This window comes from Microtus ochrogaster, assembly GCF_000317375.1.
Source record: "Microtus ochrogaster isolate Prairie Vole_2 chromosome 14 unlocalized genomic scaffold, MicOch1.0 chr14_random_1, whole genome shotgun sequence".
In the NCBI taxonomy this organism is placed as follows: domain Eukaryota; kingdom Metazoa; phylum Chordata; class Mammalia; order Rodentia; family Cricetidae; genus Microtus; species Microtus ochrogaster.
The window spans coordinates 28,289,469-28,311,552 of NW_004949096.1; the positions used below are offsets into that span (position 1 = coordinate 28,289,469).

The 22,084-nt window shown below is 54.7% G+C and overlaps 3 protein-coding genes across 4 annotated transcripts in view; 1 reads left to right on the forward strand and 2 right to left on the reverse strand.

The window, feature by feature from the left end:
- The first annotated feature begins 305 nt into the window (after positions 1 to 305).
- On the forward strand, positions 306 to 8,959 carry Itpka (inositol-trisphosphate 3-kinase A). The gene is made up of 7 exons (XM_005364282.3): positions 306 to 844; positions 6,925 to 7,021; positions 7,098 to 7,314; positions 7,424 to 7,628; positions 7,822 to 7,923; positions 8,180 to 8,251; positions 8,361 to 8,959. The coding sequence occupies exons 1-7, from the start codon at positions 362 to 364 to the stop codon at positions 8,562 to 8,564; spliced, it is 1,380 nt and encodes a 459-aa protein (XP_005364339.1). The 5' UTR covers positions 306 to 361; the 3' UTR covers positions 8,565 to 8,959.
- Positions 8,960 to 9,063: 104 nt separating this feature from the next.
- On the reverse strand, positions 9,064 to 17,325 carry Ltk (leukocyte receptor tyrosine kinase). Of its 2 annotated transcripts, XM_026787764.1 has the most exons (18): positions 16,900 to 17,325; positions 16,325 to 16,475; positions 16,050 to 16,196; positions 15,762 to 15,918; positions 15,505 to 15,687; positions 13,571 to 13,669; positions 12,835 to 12,987; positions 12,185 to 12,280; positions 11,717 to 11,912; positions 11,302 to 11,392; positions 11,116 to 11,180; positions 10,803 to 10,932; positions 10,632 to 10,729; positions 10,396 to 10,488; positions 10,200 to 10,301; positions 9,943 to 10,077; positions 9,779 to 9,869; positions 9,064 to 9,671 (listed from the first exon to the last, which is right to left on the reverse strand). In XM_026787764.1, exons 1-18 carry the CDS (start codon positions 17,319 to 17,321, stop codon positions 9,342 to 9,344), a joined length of 2,739 nt encoding a protein of 912 aa, XP_026643565.1. In that variant the 5' UTR covers positions 17,322 to 17,325; the 3' UTR covers positions 9,064 to 9,341. The 2 variants fall into 2 exon arrangements, with proteins under 2 accessions (XP_026643565.1, XP_026643566.1); XM_026787765.1 differs by lacking the exons at positions 11,302 to 11,392; positions 15,505 to 15,687 and having other exon boundaries at positions 11,717 to 11,796.
- A 3,585-nt stretch (positions 17,326 to 20,910) lies between these two features.
- The window catches only part of Rpap1 (RNA polymerase II associated protein 1), a 22,008-nt gene continuing 20,834 nt past the window's right edge, over positions 20,911 to 22,084 (reverse strand). The window contains exons 23-25 of the mRNA XM_005364285.3: positions 21,694 to 21,870; positions 21,501 to 21,560; positions 20,911 to 21,401 (exon numbers count right to left, since the gene is read on the reverse strand). Coding sequence (XP_005364342.1) covers positions 21,252 to 21,401; positions 21,501 to 21,560; positions 21,694 to 21,870 — 387 coding nt within the window. The 3' untranslated portion in view covers positions 20,911 to 21,251. The remainder of the gene's footprint in view (positions 21,402 to 21,500; positions 21,561 to 21,693; positions 21,871 to 22,084) is intronic.

Here is a 22,084-nt window from a genome sequence, read left to right on the forward strand (position 1 = left end):
GTCAAGACCCTTGGATTGCATTGAAGGAATCCTTCAAAAGCCAGGGAGGGCACAAAGTTCAGAGGCGGAGCAATCCATCCCGCCTCCTCGAGGGCAGGTGGAGAGAGACAGTGAAGGTCTGGCCCGAACCTTCCCTGCGACTTTAGGGGAACCGCACGCCTTCTGCGGCTGCAAGGACCGCAGAAGGCCCGCGCTTTCTCAGAAAGTGAAAGGAGTGGGCGGGGGGCGCGGCCGGGGCGGGGCCGGGCGGGCGTTGCCGAGGCTCCGCCCCGGGGCAGTCCCAAGCCCGGGGCGCTGAGCGTTTCCAGTCCCCGCCGCGCCGCGGGCTGAAGGGCTCCGCTGCTACTCCAGGTGTCGGGAGATGACCCTGCCCGGGCGCCCGACGGGCATGGCACGGCCACGGGGCGGAGGACCCTGCAGCCCTGGGCTGGAGCGGGCCCCGCGCCGGAGCGTCGGGGAGCTGCGCCTGCTCTTCGAGGCGCGCTGCGCCGCGGTCGCCGCCGCAGCAGCCGCAGGGGAGCCCCGGGCCCGCGGAGCCAAACGGCGTGGGGGACAAGTGCCCAACGGCCTCCCGCGGGCTGCCCCTGCCCCAGTGATCCCGCAGCTCACCGTGACAACCGAGGAGGACGTGGCCCCGGCCAGCCCCGGGCCGCCAGAGCGGGAGGGGGATTGGCTCCCGGCCGCTGGCTCGCACCTGCAGCAACCTCGCCGCCTCTCCACCTCGTCCCTCTCCTCCACCGGCTCCTCGTCGTTGCTCGAGGACTCGGAGGACGATCTACTGAGCGACAGTGAGAGCCGGAGCCGCGGCAACGTGCAGCTGGAAGCTAGCGAGGACGTGGGGCAGGTACGGGCCGCGGGGGCGGGGCCAGCGGGGGCTGCGCGCGGGGGACTCGGCTCCCCGCTGTGCTGGGACCGGCTCGTGTCCCCGCGGAGAGTCCAAGCCTCACTGCTCGGGAGCTACATGGGGAGGGGGGCGGAGAGGGACCCCAGGACGATCTCTGTCCTTGGCTCATTTTCGGGGGCTAGGCGGGCGATTGTGGTTGAGTGCTTGGGCGTCTAAAGGAGAGTGAGGAATACACGACCCACCGGGACGGACCAGGCGGGTCCGCGGGCATACCCGGGGAACTGTCAGGGCTGGGGAGATCCAGAGCGGGGTAGCCTTGCCCTGGGGGAGAAAGGGGCGCGTGAGCTCTTGCCTCTTTCTCCTCCCCCTCTCGGTGCTGCGGCCCCGCCCCCGCCGTTGCCACGGTTTCCCTCTCCTGAGTGGGAGTGGAGCGGAGCTCCTGGCTCTGCTCCGGAGCCGCTGCCGTCTGCTCCCCGCGCGCGCACGAGGCGTGGACGCGGGAAGGGAGGGGCGCGGGACTGGGAGCTCTAGAACCTAGCGGAACCCAGATCCACCTGGTGCCCCCCCCTCCCCCGGGCCTCCTACTCCTAAGGGTGAAGAAGGTAAACTGAGGCTGACAGGAGACAGGATTTTGCTTGTTAGTCGCTGCCTCTAGTAGTGTGGATGTTCCAGAGCCAGTTTAACCCTCAGCACCAGCTAGTGTGAAGTGAAGTCACGCGTGGTGTGGCCCTCCTTGGATAGTAGGGCCATCCTTCACTTCCCACCCCTGTGCTGGAGATTGAACCCAGGGTCTCAAACACTCCACCACTGAGTTTACGTCCCCAGCCCGCTTTTATTCTGAGACAGTCTCACTAAATTGCCAAGTTAGATTGGGACACAGCAGGTAGCCCATTCAAGCCTCGAACTTGCCGTCGTCCTGCTTCGGTAATCGCCCTCATTTTAACCGTGGCCAGATGCTTAAATTAACTGCCCGTGGACTGTGCACCGTTACTCTAGATGCATTTTACCCAAGCGTTCCTCGAGTGGCGAGAGAGACCGGGAACAGCCCGCTCTGCTTCAGTACCTTCCAGCCCTGTCCCGGCGACTTCGAGTGAGAGTAAGACGCGCGCCTGCGTTGCCTAGACACCTTGAGAAGAGCGCTAAGGTGTGGCCTGGCCCTCCTGAACCTGGCATCCCCACACACTGGGATCGGACCAAGGGAGGCTGTGTAACGACTCGAAGTACGGCTGTGACTCAGAGACAATACCCAGAGAGGGGGGTGACACACAAGAGAAAGAGGGGAGCTCACAGCAAGGCTGTCGTCTCTCCTCCAGCTTCCTGTAGCCAGGTGTAGGTGCGGGGGCTCAGTCACGAGTCCGCTGCGCCCCTCGCCCTGACATGCCAGCGTACCCTCGGCGGGGTGGGCGTTCTTGAGGAGACTCTGGCCGGGGTACTGAGGCGAATGCGAGCTGTGGGAGGACCTCTGAAGAGCCTGAGCCGTAGAACCGCCACTCCCCTGCTCAAATCTCTGACACCTGAGAGGCGGGCCCCAGGGAAGGGCGCGACCGGTGAGCTGGGAGGACCCGGACTGGGACGCAGGCACACCCGCTTTCCTGTTCCGCCGAGGACCCGTCTAAGTACTCAGGGAGAGGCTGAGCGGAGGAGGACCCGAAGTCCAAATCTGGGTGCAGTGTAGGTAGCCCCAGCAGAGGTCCGGACGTCGAGAACAAGCGGAAGTTAGCCATCCCTGGCGAGTCTTCCTCGTCCTTTCCCACCCTTCGTGTCTCCGGGAGCAGCTCCAGATGGCCTCGCAGGGCCTTTTCAAACTCCCAGGCTGTGTCTTCCAGGCCTTCCCAACCCCCAGCCCGCCGGGGCCTCCCCGAAGGCAAACAGCACCGGAGCTGCAGATAAGCCTGGAGCTGTTGACAGAGGCTGCCTGCGTCTGCGTGGAAGGGCCGGGAGCGGACTTTGCCTCACAGCAGGCTCCACAGCGTGCCTGCCCAGGCCGCCCTCAAGGGCTTTCCCAGGCGGGTCCCCCTGACCGTTAAGGATGCACCTGGGGAAAGATATGGCGGCCGCACTCTGGCTGCCACCTAGTCATGTCTCACACCCAACTCGAGGCCCTGGAAGGATCTGCCTGCCTCAGCCAGGCTCTCTGACCTTCCCTTCTACTTCCCAGAGCTTGTCTAGCCTGCTCAGATAGGGCATGTAGGACTGGGCAGCTTCACTCCCTCCAGGAACAGGAAAACTAACTTCTCCAGGGGAGAAGCTGGAGACCTACTCCAACGGCAGATGCCGTGACTCCGAGGCTTTGGCTGTCTCCTCAGACAATCGTGGGGGTGACCCCAAGCAGAAGAGAGGGCGTTTGGTCCTTAGGTGGTTTTATTCTCTCAATAACTCAGGCTAGGTAAGGAGGCCTGGATGCTGTCCCCTCCTGGACTCAGAACCCCCACACATCATTTCCCACTAATTATAGAGTGGAATTTAGGTTAACAGACTTCCTTTTTAAAAAGCAAATGCCCATGGGAAGGTGAAGTCGCGGGTCACTTATACCTTAGTGTAAGTCATTTTGTAAATTTAAATTGATTGCTCTCCCCACCATCACCACAGGGAGTGCTAGTTTGATAGGACAATTGGAACATGAGGAGGGGGTGGGGCTGGCAGGAATTTCAACCAGGATTGGCGACTCTGTAGAGCAGTGGTTCTCAACCTTCCTAATGCTTTGATCCTTCAATACAGTTCTTCGTGTGGTGGTGACCCCGGCCATAAAATGATTTCCATTGCTACTTCATAACTTGAATCTTGCTGCCATTATGAACTGTAACATAAATATCTGTTTTCCAATTGTCTTGGGCAACCTCTGTGAAAGGTTCGTTCGTCCCCCAAAGGGGTCGGGACCCATAGGTTTCGACCCTCTGTTATAGAAGCAGGAAGCTGGATGGAAACTAAAGACAGAGTGAAGGATGTAGTCTGGCAGGAAATAGGCGATCTGGGTTGATGGGAGGAGCAGACATCCCCAAGACTTCCAAACAGAGCCTAGCCAAGGGAGGGTCTAAGGGTAGGACACAGCAAGTCCCTGCCTATAGAGAAACACTTTCTGCTCATCTGTGGGGGTGAGAAATTATCAGAGGGCCCTCCTGTGTCGTCGGGGAGTCCTGGACACAAAACTACCTGGCCTTTGCACCAAATGTCCAGGTGGGGCCGGGCGATGGTGGCGCATGCCTTTAATCCCAGCACTCGGGAGGCAGAGGCTGGCGGATCTCTGTGAGTTCGAGACCAGCCTGGTCTACAGAGCTAGTTCCAGGACAGGCTCCAAAGCCACAGAGAAACCCTGTCTCGAAAAACCAAAAAAAAAAAAAAAGTCCAGGTGGCCTACAGCTGTGGCTGTATGTTGGTTGGTAGAAGCAGCCTCTGCATGGAGGGAGGGCTGGGATATATCTTCCCTGCTGTTGTTTATGAGCCAAACCCCTCACTCACCCACCAACCCAAGAACGGTTCTCTAGCAGGCTCTCTGGATACATTTGTTTGTGAGTGCGTTATGTTCCCTGCAGAAGGAATCACTCTTAAGAGGGAAGATGGCAGTGAGCTGGTTTCCACGGCTCTGACCTCAATTGGTTCCATGGTTCACCATGTCCAGTGGCGGCTGGAGGACTGAGCTGAGATAATGGACCTGGGAGGCCTTTGCTACCTGCAGAGTTAGGATCTGCTTGCTGTTTGCTTATGTGAGACCCACAAAACCGAGGCAGGGAAGAGACAAGCTGATACTGTTACCATACATTAACCCATCAGCCAAGTGGTAGTATATACATTTTTAAAAGATCCATCTCAAATGTTTCTCGGGCTGGCCTCAAACTTCTAGGTTCATGCCATCTTCCATTTTCAGCCTCCCAGGTAGCCAGGACCACAGACATATGCCACCATGTCCAATCTACCCATTTCTACCAGGCCCCTCTCCACCTGCAAACCCCTTCACTGAAACCACAGGACCCCAAAGGAAGAGTGGTGCAGTTTCCCCACACAGCCTGGCTGGTCCTAGATCTCACTCTGTAGACCAAGCTAGCCTTGAACTCAAAGATCCACCTCCCTTTGCCTCCAGATTAAAGGTGTGCACCACCACCGCCCGGCTTCCCCCAGAGTTTTGTTAGGCATCTCAAACCACCCGAGCCCTTCGCCATCCTTAAACTCATCCTTTGGATGAAGGCGGTAGCGGGAGGCCCTCAGATCCATCCAAACCTTCACGACACCCTGTAACTGTTTCATCGTGTGAGAGTGTCCTGTCAAGTGTATCCCATTTGACCCCCAGAAGGAAACTGCTAGAATGATTGGACCATGGTGAGAAAGCTGGGTTGAGGAAGCAGGTCATGAGGATGCTAACTTCTCTGAGTACTGATTTCCGCGTGTAATGGTACTAATAGCAGCTCAGATTCTTGCTGTGTATGGGCATCGTGATCATGATTCTCAAGTTGGGTGTGAAAGAAGAGTTTTAGGGTGCTTCTGCTAAATACGCATGCTACATACATCACCTTCTTGGAATTTTACTTGAGGATTTGGGAGGAAGGGAGTTTTATAATAAAACTTGGATCTATTATGCAGCAAAATGCAAAGCTTGTATGTATTTAAAGATTTATAAAAGAAGTTTTGAAAGATGTCATGTTTTTAGTGGGCTGCTTCTGGCTACACCCCCAGATCCCTGGGGATTGGACATGTGATCACGCCCTAGCGTGCCATGTTGGGAAAGGGAGAGCAGTGAAGGCTGTGGGAGGATGAGAAGGTTCCTGGTGTGCAGTAGGCAGTCAGTAAATGGCTCGTGTTAGGGCAGCCGCTACATCCTCCCGGAGGAAACAGACCCACACGGATGGCAGCGCTGCTTGAACACACCGAGCAAAGCCAGGACTGGAAGCGGCTGTTCGCTCCCAACCCAGTGCTCTGCCACCACTCCCACCTCTTCCTCGGCAGTAAACTACCTCCTCGTTTCTTAGCACCCCCCTTTGGCAAGGAGGCTGGTTCCTGGGTTCTAGTGATTCCTGTACAAGACAAGCATCTGTGGGACAAGGCTTCAGACAAGACACATACATGAGCAAATCCCTGCCCATCAAACAGCAGATGCAGGACTGCTGAGCTTGGGATAGGAGGTGGAAAGGGCCAGGGTGTGTGGTGCTTTCAGGATTGAGCGGAAGCCCGAGTAATGGCCTCGAGGCCAGAGAAAGCACACCTGCAAATACCTACACACACCTGCAGTTTTATCTAAGAGGAGAGCCCTTCTTCAGCTTGGCATTTCATTCTCAGGCCTTAGGGTTTTCCATCCAGATCACAACCAAGGATGACTTGAGCTTTTGACTTTCTCAGCTAGTAAGAAGTGCATGGGATTCCGGGGCAGCTAGGTGGTCTTAGGGAGCCTCGAGGTCTTTCATAAACCTTGGCAGGCTGTCCTCTCTTCCCTGGTCCTATGTAAAGGGTTGATTGTGATTGGTCGGCCTCCCTAAGTGAGAGAATTAGGTCCCAAGTGAGTAAATTCAGTATCTAAATTTGGCCCGATTCTCTCCATGCCGAGGAATCAGATAAGGAGGGTCAAACTCAAGCCTCACTGGTTAGAACAGTTCAGAAAGAGTAATTGTCTCCCCATTCCACAGATGGGAAAAACCCAATACACAGAAGCATTTTTCTCGGGCCTCCTGAGGTCTTGGTAGAAATGCAGATGTTTAGTTCCAACCCTGGTTGACTCAGGATGTCCCTATGGGAGACCTCAGACTCAGCATCAAGAGTGGCCTTCAAGTGGTTCTGATAGCCACAAAGTTCAGAAACCTTACAGAAGAATTAAGCAACCTGCCCACTCAGTGGCAGAGCTGTGTTCAGCCCTAAGTCTTCTGCTGCTAAATCTCGGGCTCCTTTCAGACCTTTTGAGAAGCTAGAATGACCTTCCCCTGCAGGTCTCAGTACCTGCCATACTGGCTCACAACGCATTTTCTTTGGGTAGGTGGCTGAGTGAGTGAGTAGTGAAGGCTTGAATGCGGCTAGTGGGGTGGTCAGGTTGGACTCCTGCACTAGCGGGGGAGGCTTACACGGTAGAGAGATGCTGACCTACCTGCGCTTGTTGCTTTCAGAAAAGCCACTGGCAGAAGATCCGTACCATGGTCAACCTGCCCGTCATGAGTCCTTTCAAAAAGCGCTACTCTTGGGTGCAGTTAGCGGGGCACACAGGTGAGCGTCAGTGCGGGTGGGTGAGGTTGTTGTGACAGGAAGGAGCTGGGCAGTTCTAACTGGAGCCCTTCTGCAGGGAGTTTCAAAGCTGCGGGCACCAGCGGCCTGATATTGAAGCGCAGCTCGGAGCCAGAACACTACTGCCTGGTGCGGCTGATGGCCGATGTGCTGCGCGGCTGTGTTCCCGCCTTCCATGGTGTAGTGGAGCGGGACGGTGAAAGCTACTTGCAGTTACAGGACCTGCTGGATGGCTTTGATGGCCCTTGCGTGCTCGACTGCAAGATGGGTGTCAGGTTTGTGTCCCCTCTCTTAGTCGGGCAGAATCAGTGAGGGAACCAAGGAACTGGGCTAAAAGCTCACATGGGGGTCCTTCATGCTCTGGCCCCGACCTGCACCTCACAGAACTTACTTGGAGGAGGAGCTGACCAAAGCTCGCGAGAGGCCCAAGCTGCGGAAGGACATGTACAAGAAGATGCTGGCGGTGGACCCTGAGGCACCTACTGAGGAAGAGCATGCGCAGCGCGCTGTCACCAAACCGCGCTACATGCAATGGCGCGAAGGCATCAGCTCCAGCACCACGCTCGGCTTCCGCATCGAGGGCATCAAGGTGGGTCAAGCTTACTTGGCTTTGCAAGGCTTTTCTGACCTCTTGCCTCAACTGCCACCAAAAGACGCCCTCTGGTCGCCATCTCTTGGTCCCCAGAGGTTAAAGCCCCAGGGAGGTACCACTGCCCTTTGCATGATCCTCTCTCCCCCCAGATGGGTCCGGGTCCCTGATACTCCTTGCCCACCTCCTTCAGAAAGCCGACGGATCTTGCAGCACTGATTTCAAAACTACACGAAGCCGAGAGCAGGTGACTCGTGTCTTTGAGGAGTTCATGCAAGGAGATGCCGAAGTGCTGGTGAGAGGAGGTTCCTAGAACCCTGAGGTTTGGGCATACCTGTTTACGAGAGTGCCTCTTGGTCACTCTTTCTAACGTCCTTACCTATGCCACCCCCAGGGGTCGCACTTCCCTCGTTGTACCGTAATTGGTTGACCTCTGCTCCTGGGGTGGGTGGTGCCTCCGTTCCCACAGCGTTTGTCAAGCAGAAATGCATCTCATTGTCAGTAGAGCCTCCCTGGGTGCGAGATTAATTTGTCCACACTAACCCTTCCAGAGGAGGTATCTGAACCGCCTGCAACAGATCCGGGACACCCTGGAGATCTCAGATTTCTTTCGAAGGCATGAGGTAAGAGGTGAATGGGCTGGGGGCTGGCTTTGTGCTTTGTGAAAGAGAGAACGGGAGGGGGGGCTCTCTGGGAGAAGCAGGTGGCCTGACTGCCATGGGGGGCCGGCAGGTGATTGGCAGCTCACTCCTCTTCGTGCATGACCACTGTCATCGTGCTGGCGTATGGCTCATCGATTTTGGCAAGACCACTCCCCTCCCCGATGGCCAGATCCTGGATCATCGGAGACCCTGGGAGGAGGGCAACCGTGAGGACGGCTATTTGCTGGGGCTGGACAATCTCATTGGCATCTTGGCCAGCATGGCTGAGAGATGAGGCTGGGCCCATGTCCCCACCCGCCACTTGGGCCGGCTGGTCAGACAGATGTGGACAGGTGGCTGCATCCCCACCACCATGCATGCCGGCAACAGACTGGAACCCCGCTGGGCGGGCAGTTCACATGGTCCTGCAGGACCAGGTGCCATCCACTAAGGGGGTATACTACCAATACCAGGAGTTGGCCTCCACACAGGCCTGTGTCCCCGAGCTGAGTGACACTGGTTTACAGGAAGGGAAGGAAACAATGGGCTTCTCCCTCAGCCCAGCTCAAGTGGCGTTGCACCTCCCTAGAGGGGCCAGACCCAGAATTTTATTTCACAGGTGTACAGACTTACTGGTTTACCCTCCTATGCTACAGTGGGCACCCTTCCTAATAAAATTCAAAGACACAGCGTCTGTGACTCAGGTCTCATCCCCTTCACCTCTGGTCCTCTCTTCCTTCGTTCCAGACTCAAGTCCACTCAGAACTGAAGAATGAAAAGGGTTTGTTGTTGTTTTGTTTTTTAATTAGTATTAGAAACATTTGTAGTTAGCATGCAGGGATGGGCCAGATGAAAGATACTTATGGGGAGAGCACAGTCTGGGATCCCCAACTGAGTTCTGCAGTGGGCGGGTGGGTAGCCTCTGGTTCCAAAGACTGAGAGTGGCCAGTCCCTAAGAGGGTTTGGACTGGTTTCCAGTGTGGAAAGGTCAGGCCCCCAGGACAGCCTGGAAACATGCCTGAACACACAGCGCAAACTGTAGGGGGCAGAGGCTACTGGACTAACAAGTCATCTAGGTGCCTGGAAAGGAATGCAAGGAGGAGCCATTGCTGAAGTCAACACCTAAATCTTCACCCTTGGGGCCCCTTGGGATCCAAGAGCCATAGGTAGGGTTCCAAAGGTTCTGAGGTTGGAGGCATCTGGATTTGAGGGCCTTGAGGCCAGAGGGCAGCCATGAGCCAAGGAGGCCTCCTCCCCAGCTTTTCAAGTTCTCTGAACTCAGCTGCAGGGCCTGTGGGGATCTAAGACCCTCCAACGACCTGTTCCCCAGGCCAGAGGCCCCTTCCTCCTCTAGAATGGGCTCTGGTTCCACTGGCAGGGGTGAATTCAGCACATCAGGGTCCTATAATGGGAGAGTCGGGGAACAGGGTTTCTTCTGGTCCTACAGAACCAGGATAGTTAGCGGGGATCAAAAGGACACGTGAGAGTAGGGGAGGGGCAGAGGCACACCTGAGTGCAGTATTGAAGGCGCTCCAAGATGCTGGCGAAGTCAGGGCGGAGCTCAGGTTGGTGCTGCCAGCACTGGGTCATGATTCTGTACCTAGGGAGGGGCTGGAGTTCATGCCTCCCAAAGCTTTGAGGGACCTCCCTCCCGGGTAGCATTGTTAACTCACACTGGCCCAGGGCAGTTCCTAGGAGGGTCCATCCTGTTCCCTGTGACGATAAAGTCTAGGACCTCCTGGTTGGTGTACCCAGGGTAGGGCATATAACCCAGTGAGAAGATCTCCCAGAGCAGGACCCCAAAAGACCTGTGCCACAGGTGGGAGGAACAAACGAGACCCATCAACTACAGCCTCCTCTTGAGGTGGCCCAAAAGGGTAGGATTAGCCTCAGGACAGAGGAGGGGATCACAGGGGAGTCATGCTGTCACCAGGAGTCTGTCTTGGATGTGAAAATGCCCTCCAGGAGAGCTTCTGGGGGCATCCATTTGACAGGGAGCAAGGCCCGGCCCCCCTTGCGGTAATAACTGGCCCTGTAGGAAGGAGAGAGAATGTGATGTTTTTCAAATGCTGTCTGGTGAGTCTCCTTGGCCCAGCAGCGTTCCCATCTCCCCAGTTCCTGCTCACCGGTAGATATCTCTTGCCATCCCAAAGTCTCCAATCTTAGCCACTCTGCGGGGTCCAGTGCAGCTCAGTAGACAGTTCCGGGCGGCAATGTCTCTGTAGAACAGACAACATAATCGCTGTGAGAACACAGTTGCTCTGGCTCTTCCTGATCTGTTTCTTTAAAAGTTGTCTATGGGGGACCTTCTTTGAGGGGACAAGTGGGGCTGAGGGCCTCCTGAGTCAGGATTGCTTCCAACCTGTGGATGAAGTGGTTTTCTTCCAGGTAGTGGCAGCCCTGGGCTATATCCTGGGCCAGCTGCAACAGATCCTGCATGGCCAGAGGTGATGGCTGGCCCTGGATTGGGCAGAAGGTACCTAAGTTGATCCTGGCCTTAAGACAAATGGTTAGGGTCTTGGAAGGGTCTTACCGGGTGTGCTCTGCTGTGTCTCAGAAAACTCTTCATATCCCCGCCAGACATCAGCTCCAGCAGAATGAGGCGAGGGGCAGCCTGGAAGCTGAGCCCCACGCAACGAACGATGTTCTGATGGCTGAACTTGCTGGGTGGGAGTGGTGCACATACCCCATCACCAGTGGGGAGACGAGCACGCTCTAGACCCCATTAAACTACAGAAGACCTCTGTACCCTAGAATGCTGCCTCTCAGCCCTAAAGAGAGGAGGGGCCATCCCTGCAGGCAGGTCCTGCCTCCCACCACACCCTCCTGCCTGCCCTCAGGGGCACCTGATGATGAGAGCCTCCATGAGAAAGTCCAGCTCGTCCTGTCGGGAGCAGAGCTCTGGCAGTGTCTGGGAAGGGAAAGAACACCCAGCTTTGGCTGGGTGCTTTAGGAGGGTGATAAGCAAAGGCTATCCTCCAGTCTGTCCCTCCATGGTGTTCACCCCAACCGGAGACTCTACCCCTTCTCACCTTGATAGCCACCTGCAGAGGGCTGGAGTCCCCAGGAAGGCCAATGACTAGTCCCTCATACACCTCCCCAAAGGCACCATGGCCAAGGGCTCTACAAGAAAATAAGTTGGAAGGGGCAGAAGAGGGGCAGGTGGGACCTGAGTCGGTGCTAATGGGGTAAGGCCCTGTCCTTGTGCTAGTGCAGCTCCTCCTGGGAAAAGGCAGCCTGTGGGTTCCAGACGGTCATGTTCCCGGGTCTATGCACCTCAGAACTGGGGCAAAAGCTGACCCTCTCACATGTTACTTTGCTTATTGGAGCTTGTGGAGTTTCCATCTCTGTATTAGGGATGTGCGTTGTGTGCTCAGTGGGGTTAGTTCATAATGCACTATGACAGGAGGAAGGACAGGGGTTCAGGGAGCACGTAAGAGGACTCACCTGAGAAGAGTGACATTGCCTGGGGAAACTTCCGTTAGCCCTGGGGGCAGAGGCCAGGGCTGGGCGGGGCTGAGCCCCACCTGACAGTAATAGGGGTTGGGAGCTGTCCTGATGGCAGAGGTGTGGAGCTTGCTCAGCTCCAGCTCAGGGCCCGGCAGCCTGGGCCCCCACAGGTTCTGCCACTTCCTCTGGTTCACTAGGGGTGAGAAGGACAGAAGGACATTCTTTGCCTGCACCCATTAGGCCCACTCTGCCTCCCCGTACCCAGAACACCTTTCTAAAAGTCCTTTCAAATACATATTTTCCCCATGACTCTCCAGCTTCTACTCCAAGTCTAGGGGAATCTACCATTGTTTTGTGGGAGTAAAGCCCTGAAGTCAGCTACACTTGCCCTGGAACCACAAAGATCATCACAGCCTAGTAGAGGAGGGTCAGCCTGCAGCAGCCATGCCTGCGAGATATGCCTACCTAGAATGAAGACTCCACACATCAGAAGGAGACTCAGTATCAAGGCTGCCACCAGAGCTCCCATCAGAATCAGAGGGCTTGCAGTGGTTGGCAGATCTAGGGAGAAAGAAAGTCATCTCCAGCAGGCAGCAGGAGGCTCCACTGACCTCTGCCCTCAAGTATTTTTCTTATTTGTTTTGTGGGGTTTTTGTTGGTTTCTGAGACAGGGTCTCCCAGTGTGGTGCAGGATAGCCTCACAGTCTCCTGCTTCAGCCTACCCACTGCTGGGATTACAGATGTGTGCTACCTTATCTGGGTACCCTTAAATCTCACCCCTACTTCAAGACTCAGCTCAGTGTTTACTCTTCCATGATGCCACCCACCGAGACAAAGGCAACTCTCCCTCCTGAGAATCCCTTAACTATTTGATACCTTCCATAGCAACTGCCATTTTTAGATACAGATCTATATCTAAATATCCATCTTGCTTCCCACACTGGCCTACATGTCCTTGAGAGTGGAGTGTGCCCTGATGCGTTTCCAATCCTCTACCTGGAACTCCATGGAGTGCCTGGCACACAACAGGCCTTTACACTGTCTTCCCCAGTGCCCTGCTCCTACCAGCCTGTGTGTGACCCAGCAGTCAGACTGAGGGCAAAGACAAGACATACCCATGCAAGTGACATTATCCGCAGCCAGCTCCATGCCCTCTGGGCATATGCATTCAGTCACCTGGAGCTCTGCCTGCCACTGGCAGTCTTTGGAAGTGCAGTGACTGCAGTTGGGGTGCTTTCGGATTTCCACCTCTCCATGGCCCTCCGTGACTGTGAGGGAAAGGTGAGATATGGTGGGGTGGGAGATGGGGATCAGCACGGGTCTGTGCAGACTTTCCAGCCACTGGGTTAATTCTAGGTTAGGAGTTTAGGGTAGTAGCAGTACCAACCACAACCACACAACACACAGGGCGAGGACAGAGTCTGGGGACTTATTTTTTCTTCCATTGATTTTATTCAGAGGCATAGAGAGGCATGCATGCACATGCTTACAGAAGTCAGAGTTCGGTTTTTTCCTTCCACTGTGGATTTGGAGCAACAAACTCAGATTATCAGGCTGAAGAGGTTTTACCTCCTGAGCCATCTTGGTGGCCCTGCCCAGGGGACCTCAGTCAAGCCTGTATATTACACTTTGTTGAGCCCTGAGGCATCTGGAGAGAATTCACAGCAAGGATATTTGACTAGCAGTCGAAGATACCTGTACTAACGCCACAGCTCACAGATGTTCTCAAATGTTCCTGCGCCATTTGAGAACTGGGAATCTCAGCTCAGCGCAGATGGCACCTATGGTTGTGGGGCCAGGGATCAAGGGGATGACTGGCCAGGCTGAGAGGCAGGAGGCTGGGGCAAATACCTGCCAAAGGCTGCAGGTAGAGCTCGCTGCTGGGGTGTACAAAGGATACGCCATCTTCCCCATCAGCCCAGAGGATGTCAGACTCTGAGGTGTCGCCACCTTGAAATTGAGAGTGATAGTGGTTTAGTTATAAAAAGGGGGAGAGGGTGGAGGAGGAGCATACAGCTGCCTCTCTTGCAGTTGGGAAGCTGGTTTAGGAAGAGCAGGACAGCTATGACCGCCCACTGTAAATCCTGTATGGCCTTCTCTACAATGGTACCGAGAGGCTAGAGAAGCGGGGACTGGCTGTTCTGCTGAAACCTAAAGACGGGCATAGCCTGGCTCGGATACCCTTTGTCTGTCTGAGCCCCTCCAGCCCCACATACTCCATTTCTGTGTGAACAAAGATATGTGTCATAAAGTATTTATGAAGAGTCCAGTCCTGATAGATCAGAGATTCTACTTCTTTACATCAGTGTCCCCAAACTCTGGACCATTAGGACCAATTAAAAGAGATGTTCAGGGGGCTGGAGAGATGGCTCAGTGGTTAAGAGCATTGCCTGCTCTTCCAAAGGTCCTGAGTTCAATTCCCAGCAACCACATGGTGGCTCACAACCATCTGTAATGAGATCTGGTGCCCTCTTCTGGCCTGCAGACATACACACAGACAGAATATTGTATACATAATAAATAAATAAATATTTTTTTTAAAAAAAGAGAGATGTTCAGCACCCTCCCCTGGAGTCATAGATTCTGGAGACTGGCCATGCATTTCTCTTAAAAATAAACAAAGAAATTAATTTCTAATTAAAAAATAAAATTTGTATATTTATTGTACCCTATATGATACTTTGAGATACGCATGCATTGTGCAATCACTTACGCCAATCAACATATGTACTGTTGATAGTAAGAACATCTCACATCTACTCTCTTAGCCATTTTGTTATTGAGACTAGGGATGTAGTCTAGTGGTAGAGCCCTTCCCTGGCATGCCCATGGCCCTGGGTTTGACCCACAGGCTGGGTTTTATCCCCTACAGAACCAAAAACTTTGTTATTAATTGTGGTCTCCATATTGAACTAAAGATAACTTAAATTGACTCATTCTATCTAATTAAGTTCCTTTCTAGCGTTTGACCGACGTCTCCCCTGCTTCCAACCAGGCATTTGCATTTCTTTTTTTTTTTAAAGATTTATTTATTATGTATACATCATTCTGTCTTCATGGATGTCTGCAGGCCAGAAGAGGGCACCATATCTCATTACAGATGGTTGTGAGGCAACATGTGGTTGCTGGGAATTGAACTCAGGACCTCTGGAAGAGCAGCCAGTGCTCTTAACCTCTGAGCCATCTCTCCAGCCCCTGCATTTGCATTTCTAACAACTCTCGTGGTGACGCTCGCTCTGAGAAGTACTGACATCTTTCCCCTCCGGCTTCCCAGCTCAGCTTGCTCACAAGGCGGGCCCTAAATTCCTTTGATTTTGGCAGAGTAAGGACTGGTTCGGTTTGCAGCTGATTTGGGCTTTTCTTTTCTTTTTGTTTTTAAGTCAGAGTCTCGCCGTGGGTCCCTGGATGGTCTGGAACTTAAAGAGTTCTCTGAGCCTGTCTCTGCTTCCCAAGCACAGGGTTCAATGACTGTAACCAAGCCTGGCTAATTTGGTGGTTTGTAAAAGGCAAAACAAAACCAGCCTGTAGCCCAGCCTCAAACTCTCTGTCCTCAAACTCTGTTGCTCTGTTGTTACTTAGCTAGAAATCCTTCTGCCTCCACTAGGCAGGCGAATGTGGCCACCTCGCCCAAGTTTGATCTCCTTTCTAAGAGCACCTACTGTGGCTTGTCACCTTGGAGAGTGGGGCGTTCCCCATCCAGCCTCTGAAAAGTTCAGGCCAGGTTCTTAGTCTCTACCCTCACGTCACCAGGACTGCCCGGCTCCCCTCCCCAAGGGAGCACCTACCCCGGTAGCCGCCGCCGCCGCCGCCCGCCGAGCACGCCCCGCCGCCGCCCCCGAAGCCTCCGGCCGCCGCCCAGCGGAGCGTGGCCCAGGCCTCCTCGCAGCCCTCGCCGCCCTCGGCCCCTTCCTGCAGTGAGCGTCCGGCCTGCGGAGAGGGGGCCCGCGACGTCCAGCCGCCTCCTCCGCCTGCGAAGTGACAGCGGGCGACTAGCAGCGGCGTGCGTGGCGGCCAGCCTCTCCCCTCCGCCCCGCGCGCTCACCTGCCGCGCCCCCTCTCCCGCCGCTCCCAGGCGCCGCCGCGCGGTTCTCCAGTTTCTCCGGGGCCGCCTGAGTCTGACCACTGTCACGTCGCCTCCAGTAGGCCCTCCCGCCGCCTCCCGCCGCCACCAGCAGCGGCTCCGGTTCCCCCGCGCGCAACTACGGGGCCAGTGGCCGGTCAAGGGCCGTGTCCGTGTACTGGGGGACCCCCGGGAACCCAGACACAGAGAGGAGCCCGGGACTCCAACACCCAGCTAGGGGTTGAGGCGGCCAGCACCCGGTGCACCTACCCGGAAGATGTAGGTGGCACCCCCGCCACCCCCGCCCCCGCCGGCCCAGCGTCTCCAGCCTGGGACCCTTTCGGTCCCATCCGTTGCCGCATGCTCTCCAGTGGCCCAAGACTCTCCCAGACAGACGAGCTGGCTCTCAGGGCTCCCCTGAGTGGCACCAAGGTGGAAATCTGCGTGACCAGGGACCTCCCTGCCTCCCGATGCTGGTGTCCAGGCACCAAGGACGCCTCCGCCTGCTCTTGGCCCGGGCGCCCCTTAGCCCTCGCCCCGCTTACTCCCGGACAGGCGTCCTCGCCCTGCTGCCCCACAAGGATGTACAACGGCTCCCCGCGACGAAGGAAGAAGAGCGCCGAGAGGAAGATGCCATGCGCCCGGGACAGGTGGTTTCTGGCGCCTTTGCCGCCGGCGGCTCCGTAGGCGGAGATCCTGCGGGGAGAGGTCGCAGGGTTTCGCGCCTCGGTCCTGGGCCAGGCTGCTGCGCGAGGTCGGAAACACGCGGCTGGGAAACTTGCTAAGCGGCTTCGTGTGATCGGCTGTGAAGGGATGGGGCAGACTGGCCTTGCAGTTAGATTCCGCGCCTATTTCAGGAGTGGTAATGGGGATGGCGGGAAAGGGTCAAGCCGCGCTTGGAGCCACTGCTGATTAGGCGGCCGTCCTGTGGATGGTGACAGGATCCCTGCTACCCGCTAGCTAACACGGGCCCTGTTGCTACACTTCTATTGAGTAACACTAGGCACCGCTGAGGAATACTTTAAGACTAAAAGTGATGGTGCTCTGGCTCCTGCTTCCCCGGACTGAAGCACCTTAGCCTAGCAGGTGACTGTCACCCTCGCCCTTGCCAGGCACTTACAGATACTGGCCGGTGTCTGGCGCCCGCCACAGCTGCACGCCTTTCAGCGGCCCGGCAGCTCCCACCGTCACCATCACGCTGCTTCCCGTGTATGCCCCGTCGCACTGTGTTTGTGTGGGCCCCCGCCGGCCGCTGGCGCCACAGGTGTTGAACACCCAAGGCCCCCGCGTGCCTAGGTGCAAGGGAGAAGGCTTGTGTCCAGGCTTAGGGTTGATGGTGAGCGAAGGAAAGGGAGGAATCGGAAGCTCACCTAGAGGATTTGGATGGGAAGCTGGCTCCACTCTACTAGAGGTGGGGGTGACTTTCTGCCCCTGGGAATTGGAGACTAGCACCAGCAAGGGCGAGGATGTTAGAAAAGGTGCCTGGAACTCCGGGTTGGAGCAAAGAATAGTTCCTGAAAGGCGGCAGGGAGGAAGCGGCATTACAAGAAGGTGCAGGATATGGAGAGACGTAAGAGATTGATGGCCGCTCAACAGTATCCTGCTTGCAGCCACACCCCTAATGCTACCCAGGGGGCGCACACCAGAACCTGAAGCAGCCAGAGTCCCAACCAGGTAGCCCAGGGCCCTGCAAGGTGTCTGCGTATACCAGGTTCTTCATTCCTGAGTTCTTCTCACTGAGTGACTTGGGGGCTGCACCGTGCCCGGCTGTACAGCACCTTCTCCCCTTTCCTCCATTTAGATTGGTGTCCTTACCCCCAGGTAGTGCCAAGGCCCACCCCATTCTTAGATTTGTAAGCGCTCTGCGCTTCCCTTGAGGCATTCTAGAAGCACAGACCAGAGAGCTCTGGTTCGAGGCCGCTTTAGAAGGAACCAGTGAGACCTGGTCTGTTTCTGACGCAGCCCCAAATCTAGGTGTCTCTGGTTGGTTGGCACCCTGACCACCACAGTACTTACCGGCAGCTCCCAGCCACAGCAGCAGCCTGCAGGAGCAGCCCATCGCCCTATCCGTTGGGTCCAGCTAAGGATGTAGTCTCAGAGGCACCCCTACTACCCCGCAGACCTGGAGCTGGCCTGGCTACGCCCAAATGGGGGGGGGGAGCAAGAGGAGGAAAAGGCGGGGCATATGGGCAAGCTTCCGGGAGGAGCTTTGCTGACCTCCCACCCAGAGTCTCAGTCACTAGCCACTGTCTCGTCCACAGGCCACCCTAACAATCAGGTAGGAGAAAAAAGTTGGCCACACTCTGTTCGTCTGAGATAACAGCCTGGATGGCAGCCAGCCACATCCTAGCACTTGGCAGTGGCTTCTGTGGTTTCAGGATAGGAACAGAGCGAATGGCTTTATTAGTAGCAGTGTTAATGTGTGTGAATGCTCACACGTGGGAAGTATGCAGAACCAGGCTGGCCTTCAGAGACCCACCTGCCTCCTGAGTGCTGGGACCAGTGGCATATGCCACAGTGCCTTGCAGGAAGTCCTCTCTAAACTGTCCCCAGTGAGGCATTATTGCTTCTGACCACAGGACAGAACATGACTTTCTGGGCTGGTTACCCACAGTTCCACTGTCCTGTGCATAACTTGTTACTGCCATGAATGGACAAGGTGTCTGGGAACTCCAGCTGGGTAGCTCACCCTGCTACTCTAACACCTGCCAGTCAGGTGGAGAGAGTCCAGTGTTCAAGGTGATCCTTTGCTAACAAACTGAATGCCAGCCTGGGCTACAGGAGACTTCCTCTAAGAAAGCCAAACACGATTTAGAGACGTCAGGGGATCCAAGTGCTAGGACCCTAGGCAACACAGCAGCACTGCCACGGTCCACACCTGTCAGTCACACGCTAGGACATTTGAGTCACAAGTACCCACTGGAATTAGCCTTCAGGTCGTTTTGTGCCTTCTATCTGTGAGGCCCAGCGGTGTTAATCTAAGTCTGGGCAGGTCACCCAAAGGAAGTTCTTTACTTCCTCCAACCATTATCACCTGGGACTCTGGCCATCGATGAATTTCAACGTCGGCCGGAGTCTTATCTTTTGTTCAAAATGCTAAGGTTAAGCCAGGCGTGGTGGCTCACTCCTGTAATTCCAGCACAAAGAAGGCTGAGCAGGGAGGACAGCTATGAGTTCCAGGCCATCCTGAGCTACTTTCTCTCTCTCTCTCTCTCTCTCTCTCTCTCTCTCTCTCTCTCTTGCGCGCGCACACACACACACACTAAAAAAAAACAATCAAGGGGCTGGAGAGGTGGCTCAGAGGTTAAGAGCATTGTCTGCTCTTCCAAAGGTCCTGAGTTCAATTCCCAGCAACCACATGGTGGCTCACAACCATCTGTAATGGGGTCTGGTGCCCTCTTCTGGCCTGTAGGCATACATACAGACAGAATATTGTATACATAATAAATAAATATAAAAAAAACAATCAAAAACTAACCTCCCTACAAGAATAAATCTCTTGAAAAGGATCTCCTTCATCCATCTGCAAAGGAAAAGAGATAGGGATTACCTGGTACCCAGTGCTAATTTCTTTCTAATCCATGGATGTGAACTACGCAGGATGCTAAAATCCTGCCGGGCGGTGGTGGCGCACGCCTTTAATCCCAGCACTCGGGAGGCAGAGGCAGGTGGATCTCCGGGAGGACGAGGCCAGCCTGGTCTACAAGAGCTAGTTCCAGGACAGGCTCCAAAGCCACAGAGAAACCCTGTCTCGAAAAACCAAAAAAAAAAATAAATAAATAAAATAAAATAAAATCCTACCACAGTCATTAGGCCTGCACAACAGTAGTCTTGTGTGTTGCCTGTTCCCCCTGTCCTCTTTGGGCCTACAAGGAGGAAAGCAAGGGTTACGGGGTACATTCCTTTGGGAGGAGGCACACTAAGTAAGAGTACCTGGATCAAGATGAGGGAGAACCATCCCAATAAATACTGGATTAAAAAAAAATGGCCGAAGCCATTTAATACCAGAAAACTGAAGTTACGCCTAGTAGTTAACTAGCGACTTGGTAAATTCTGAGCTCTGCAGTGGTGCCATTTAACAGAGGCGGGCGGATGTAAGCATGAGGCCAGCCTGGTCTACAGAGTGAGATCCAGGACAGCCAAGGCTACACAGAGAAACCCTGTCTTAAAAAAAAAAAAAATCAACCAACCAGCTAAACAAACAAAACAAAAACAAAACCTTGAAAACAACAACAAAAAGACCAGCAGTGTGATGAGCCACACCCACAATCCCAGTCCTTTGGAGGTAAAGCCAACCTAAACTGCATATGGAGTTCAGAGTCAATCTGAGCTATATGAGACCCCATATAAAATAAGACACAGGGCCCGTGAGGTGGGGACCAATGAAGAGTATAAAATAAAGTAGGGCAGTGAAAGGGTGCTTGCTGCCAAGCTGATGTCCTAACTCCCTGGGACCCACTTGGTGGAGGAGGACTCACTCTTCTTAGTGCTTCTCTGACCCTCACCCCCTAACACACACACACACACACACACACACACACACACACACACACACACACACACACACAACGAATAAAATGCAATTTAAAGTTGAAAGGCTGAGAGCAGTGATGCACACTTGTTTAAGAAAATAAGTTAACAAAATGAAATTAGACAATTTATGTTTTGATCTATCCTTCCAGTCATGGTCCTACTAAGGAAAGTCCACTGTGTGGGGCTGGAGGATGGCTCAGTGGTTAAGTGCACCTGAGTTTGGTTTCCAGTACCTACGGCAGACAGCTTACAACCACCTATAGCCCCAGCTCCAGGGGATCCGACATTATCTTCCGGCCTCTGTGGCCACCTGCACACACGCCATTCATACACACAGAGGCATGCACATAAACTGGCCTACTGGAGTGGCATACAGACTACATCAGGCTGACATTGGCTTGGCTGACCCCTGTCCTTCCAGGGGCCTGCAGAGTTCTCCAGGACCACACCCATTCCCAAGGGCACTGTCACTCTCACAGACTTGCAGGTCACATCTTTCCTTCTCCAGATGGAGACTGTTTTTACCTCCCACCTCTCTCCTTGAGATAATCCACCCAAGACCAACTCTGAACATTACAAAACAGTCCGGATCAACTAGAGTAGAAAAGAATTTATTTCAGTGGGTAGCACAGCAATGACATACCCTGGAGGTGAGGAGAGGGGACTCAGCCTGTTTTGTGCCCTCAGTGGGGTAAAAAGCTAAGTCACCCTCCGCTCCTAGCACAGCCCTCAAAGCCCCAGATCCTGAGTTCCAGTATCGGGTGGAATAAGCATTCCTTCCGTTTCTAAAAAAGGCTCAAACAATGTGCTCGCAGGAAGGCAAGCCATGTGTTCCCTTGTCCCCCACTTTCCCTCACGAAATGGTGTTCTTCTGTAAGAGCAGACTTCCAGTGTCAAGCCCCAGGAGAATATATCCATCTCAAGCTGGTGCCAAGTGCCCTATGTCTTTAATCCTCCATTCTGAAGCACCTCTGTGGGCAATGTCTGAAGGTACTGCTGTCTCAGACGAGGCAACTGGGAATACAGCTCAAAGCCCTCTGGGAGGCTGGAGTTGGGAAGCTTATAGTGGAGGAGATGCTGCCGCAGACCCTGTAGAGAAGGCAAAACCATGAAGTGGGTGGTGAGTCTGTTGAGGCTTGGTTCCTTAAGCCCCTGTATCTTTCATCTTCCCAATACCCACAGTCCTACCTCATCTGCCAGCAGCCACGTTTTCTGCAGCATATTCCTCCGGGAAGCCTTCACCTCATCCTAGGAGCACAAGAGGGAGATGTGGTACCTAGCCGAGGACTGATACCCACCACTGGTCTGGTTAACTCTCATCCCCTTCCCAACTGGACCACCAGCTCCCCTCTCACTCTTTGAATATGACGATGGGACTTACTGAGCTCTTTGGGTCTTGGGAGAAGATGAAACTATTGACATGAGCCACAGCTACAGCGTAGAGGACAGGGCACCAGTGTGGACGGAGCGTGCCAGTAACCAGGGCCCGGAAATAGAGCCGAAGGAGAGGCAGGCTGTCCTCGGCGGGCTCTGTGAAGCACTCCAAGGGCACAGGCAGCTGTGACGGAGGGAATGAGCTCTGAAGGCGAGGGTGGAGACAAGCCCAGCAGACAGTGGTGGGTGACTCCCGGCCACAGGAGCCAGAGCAGCAGGTCCTCAGGGCAAAGATTAGTGCTGGGCAGGGCTCAGAGCCCGAGCACCCTCCTGGGATACATACAGCCCTGGGAGACATTTCCAGCACACACAGTATTGATTTCTTTTTTTTTTTTTTT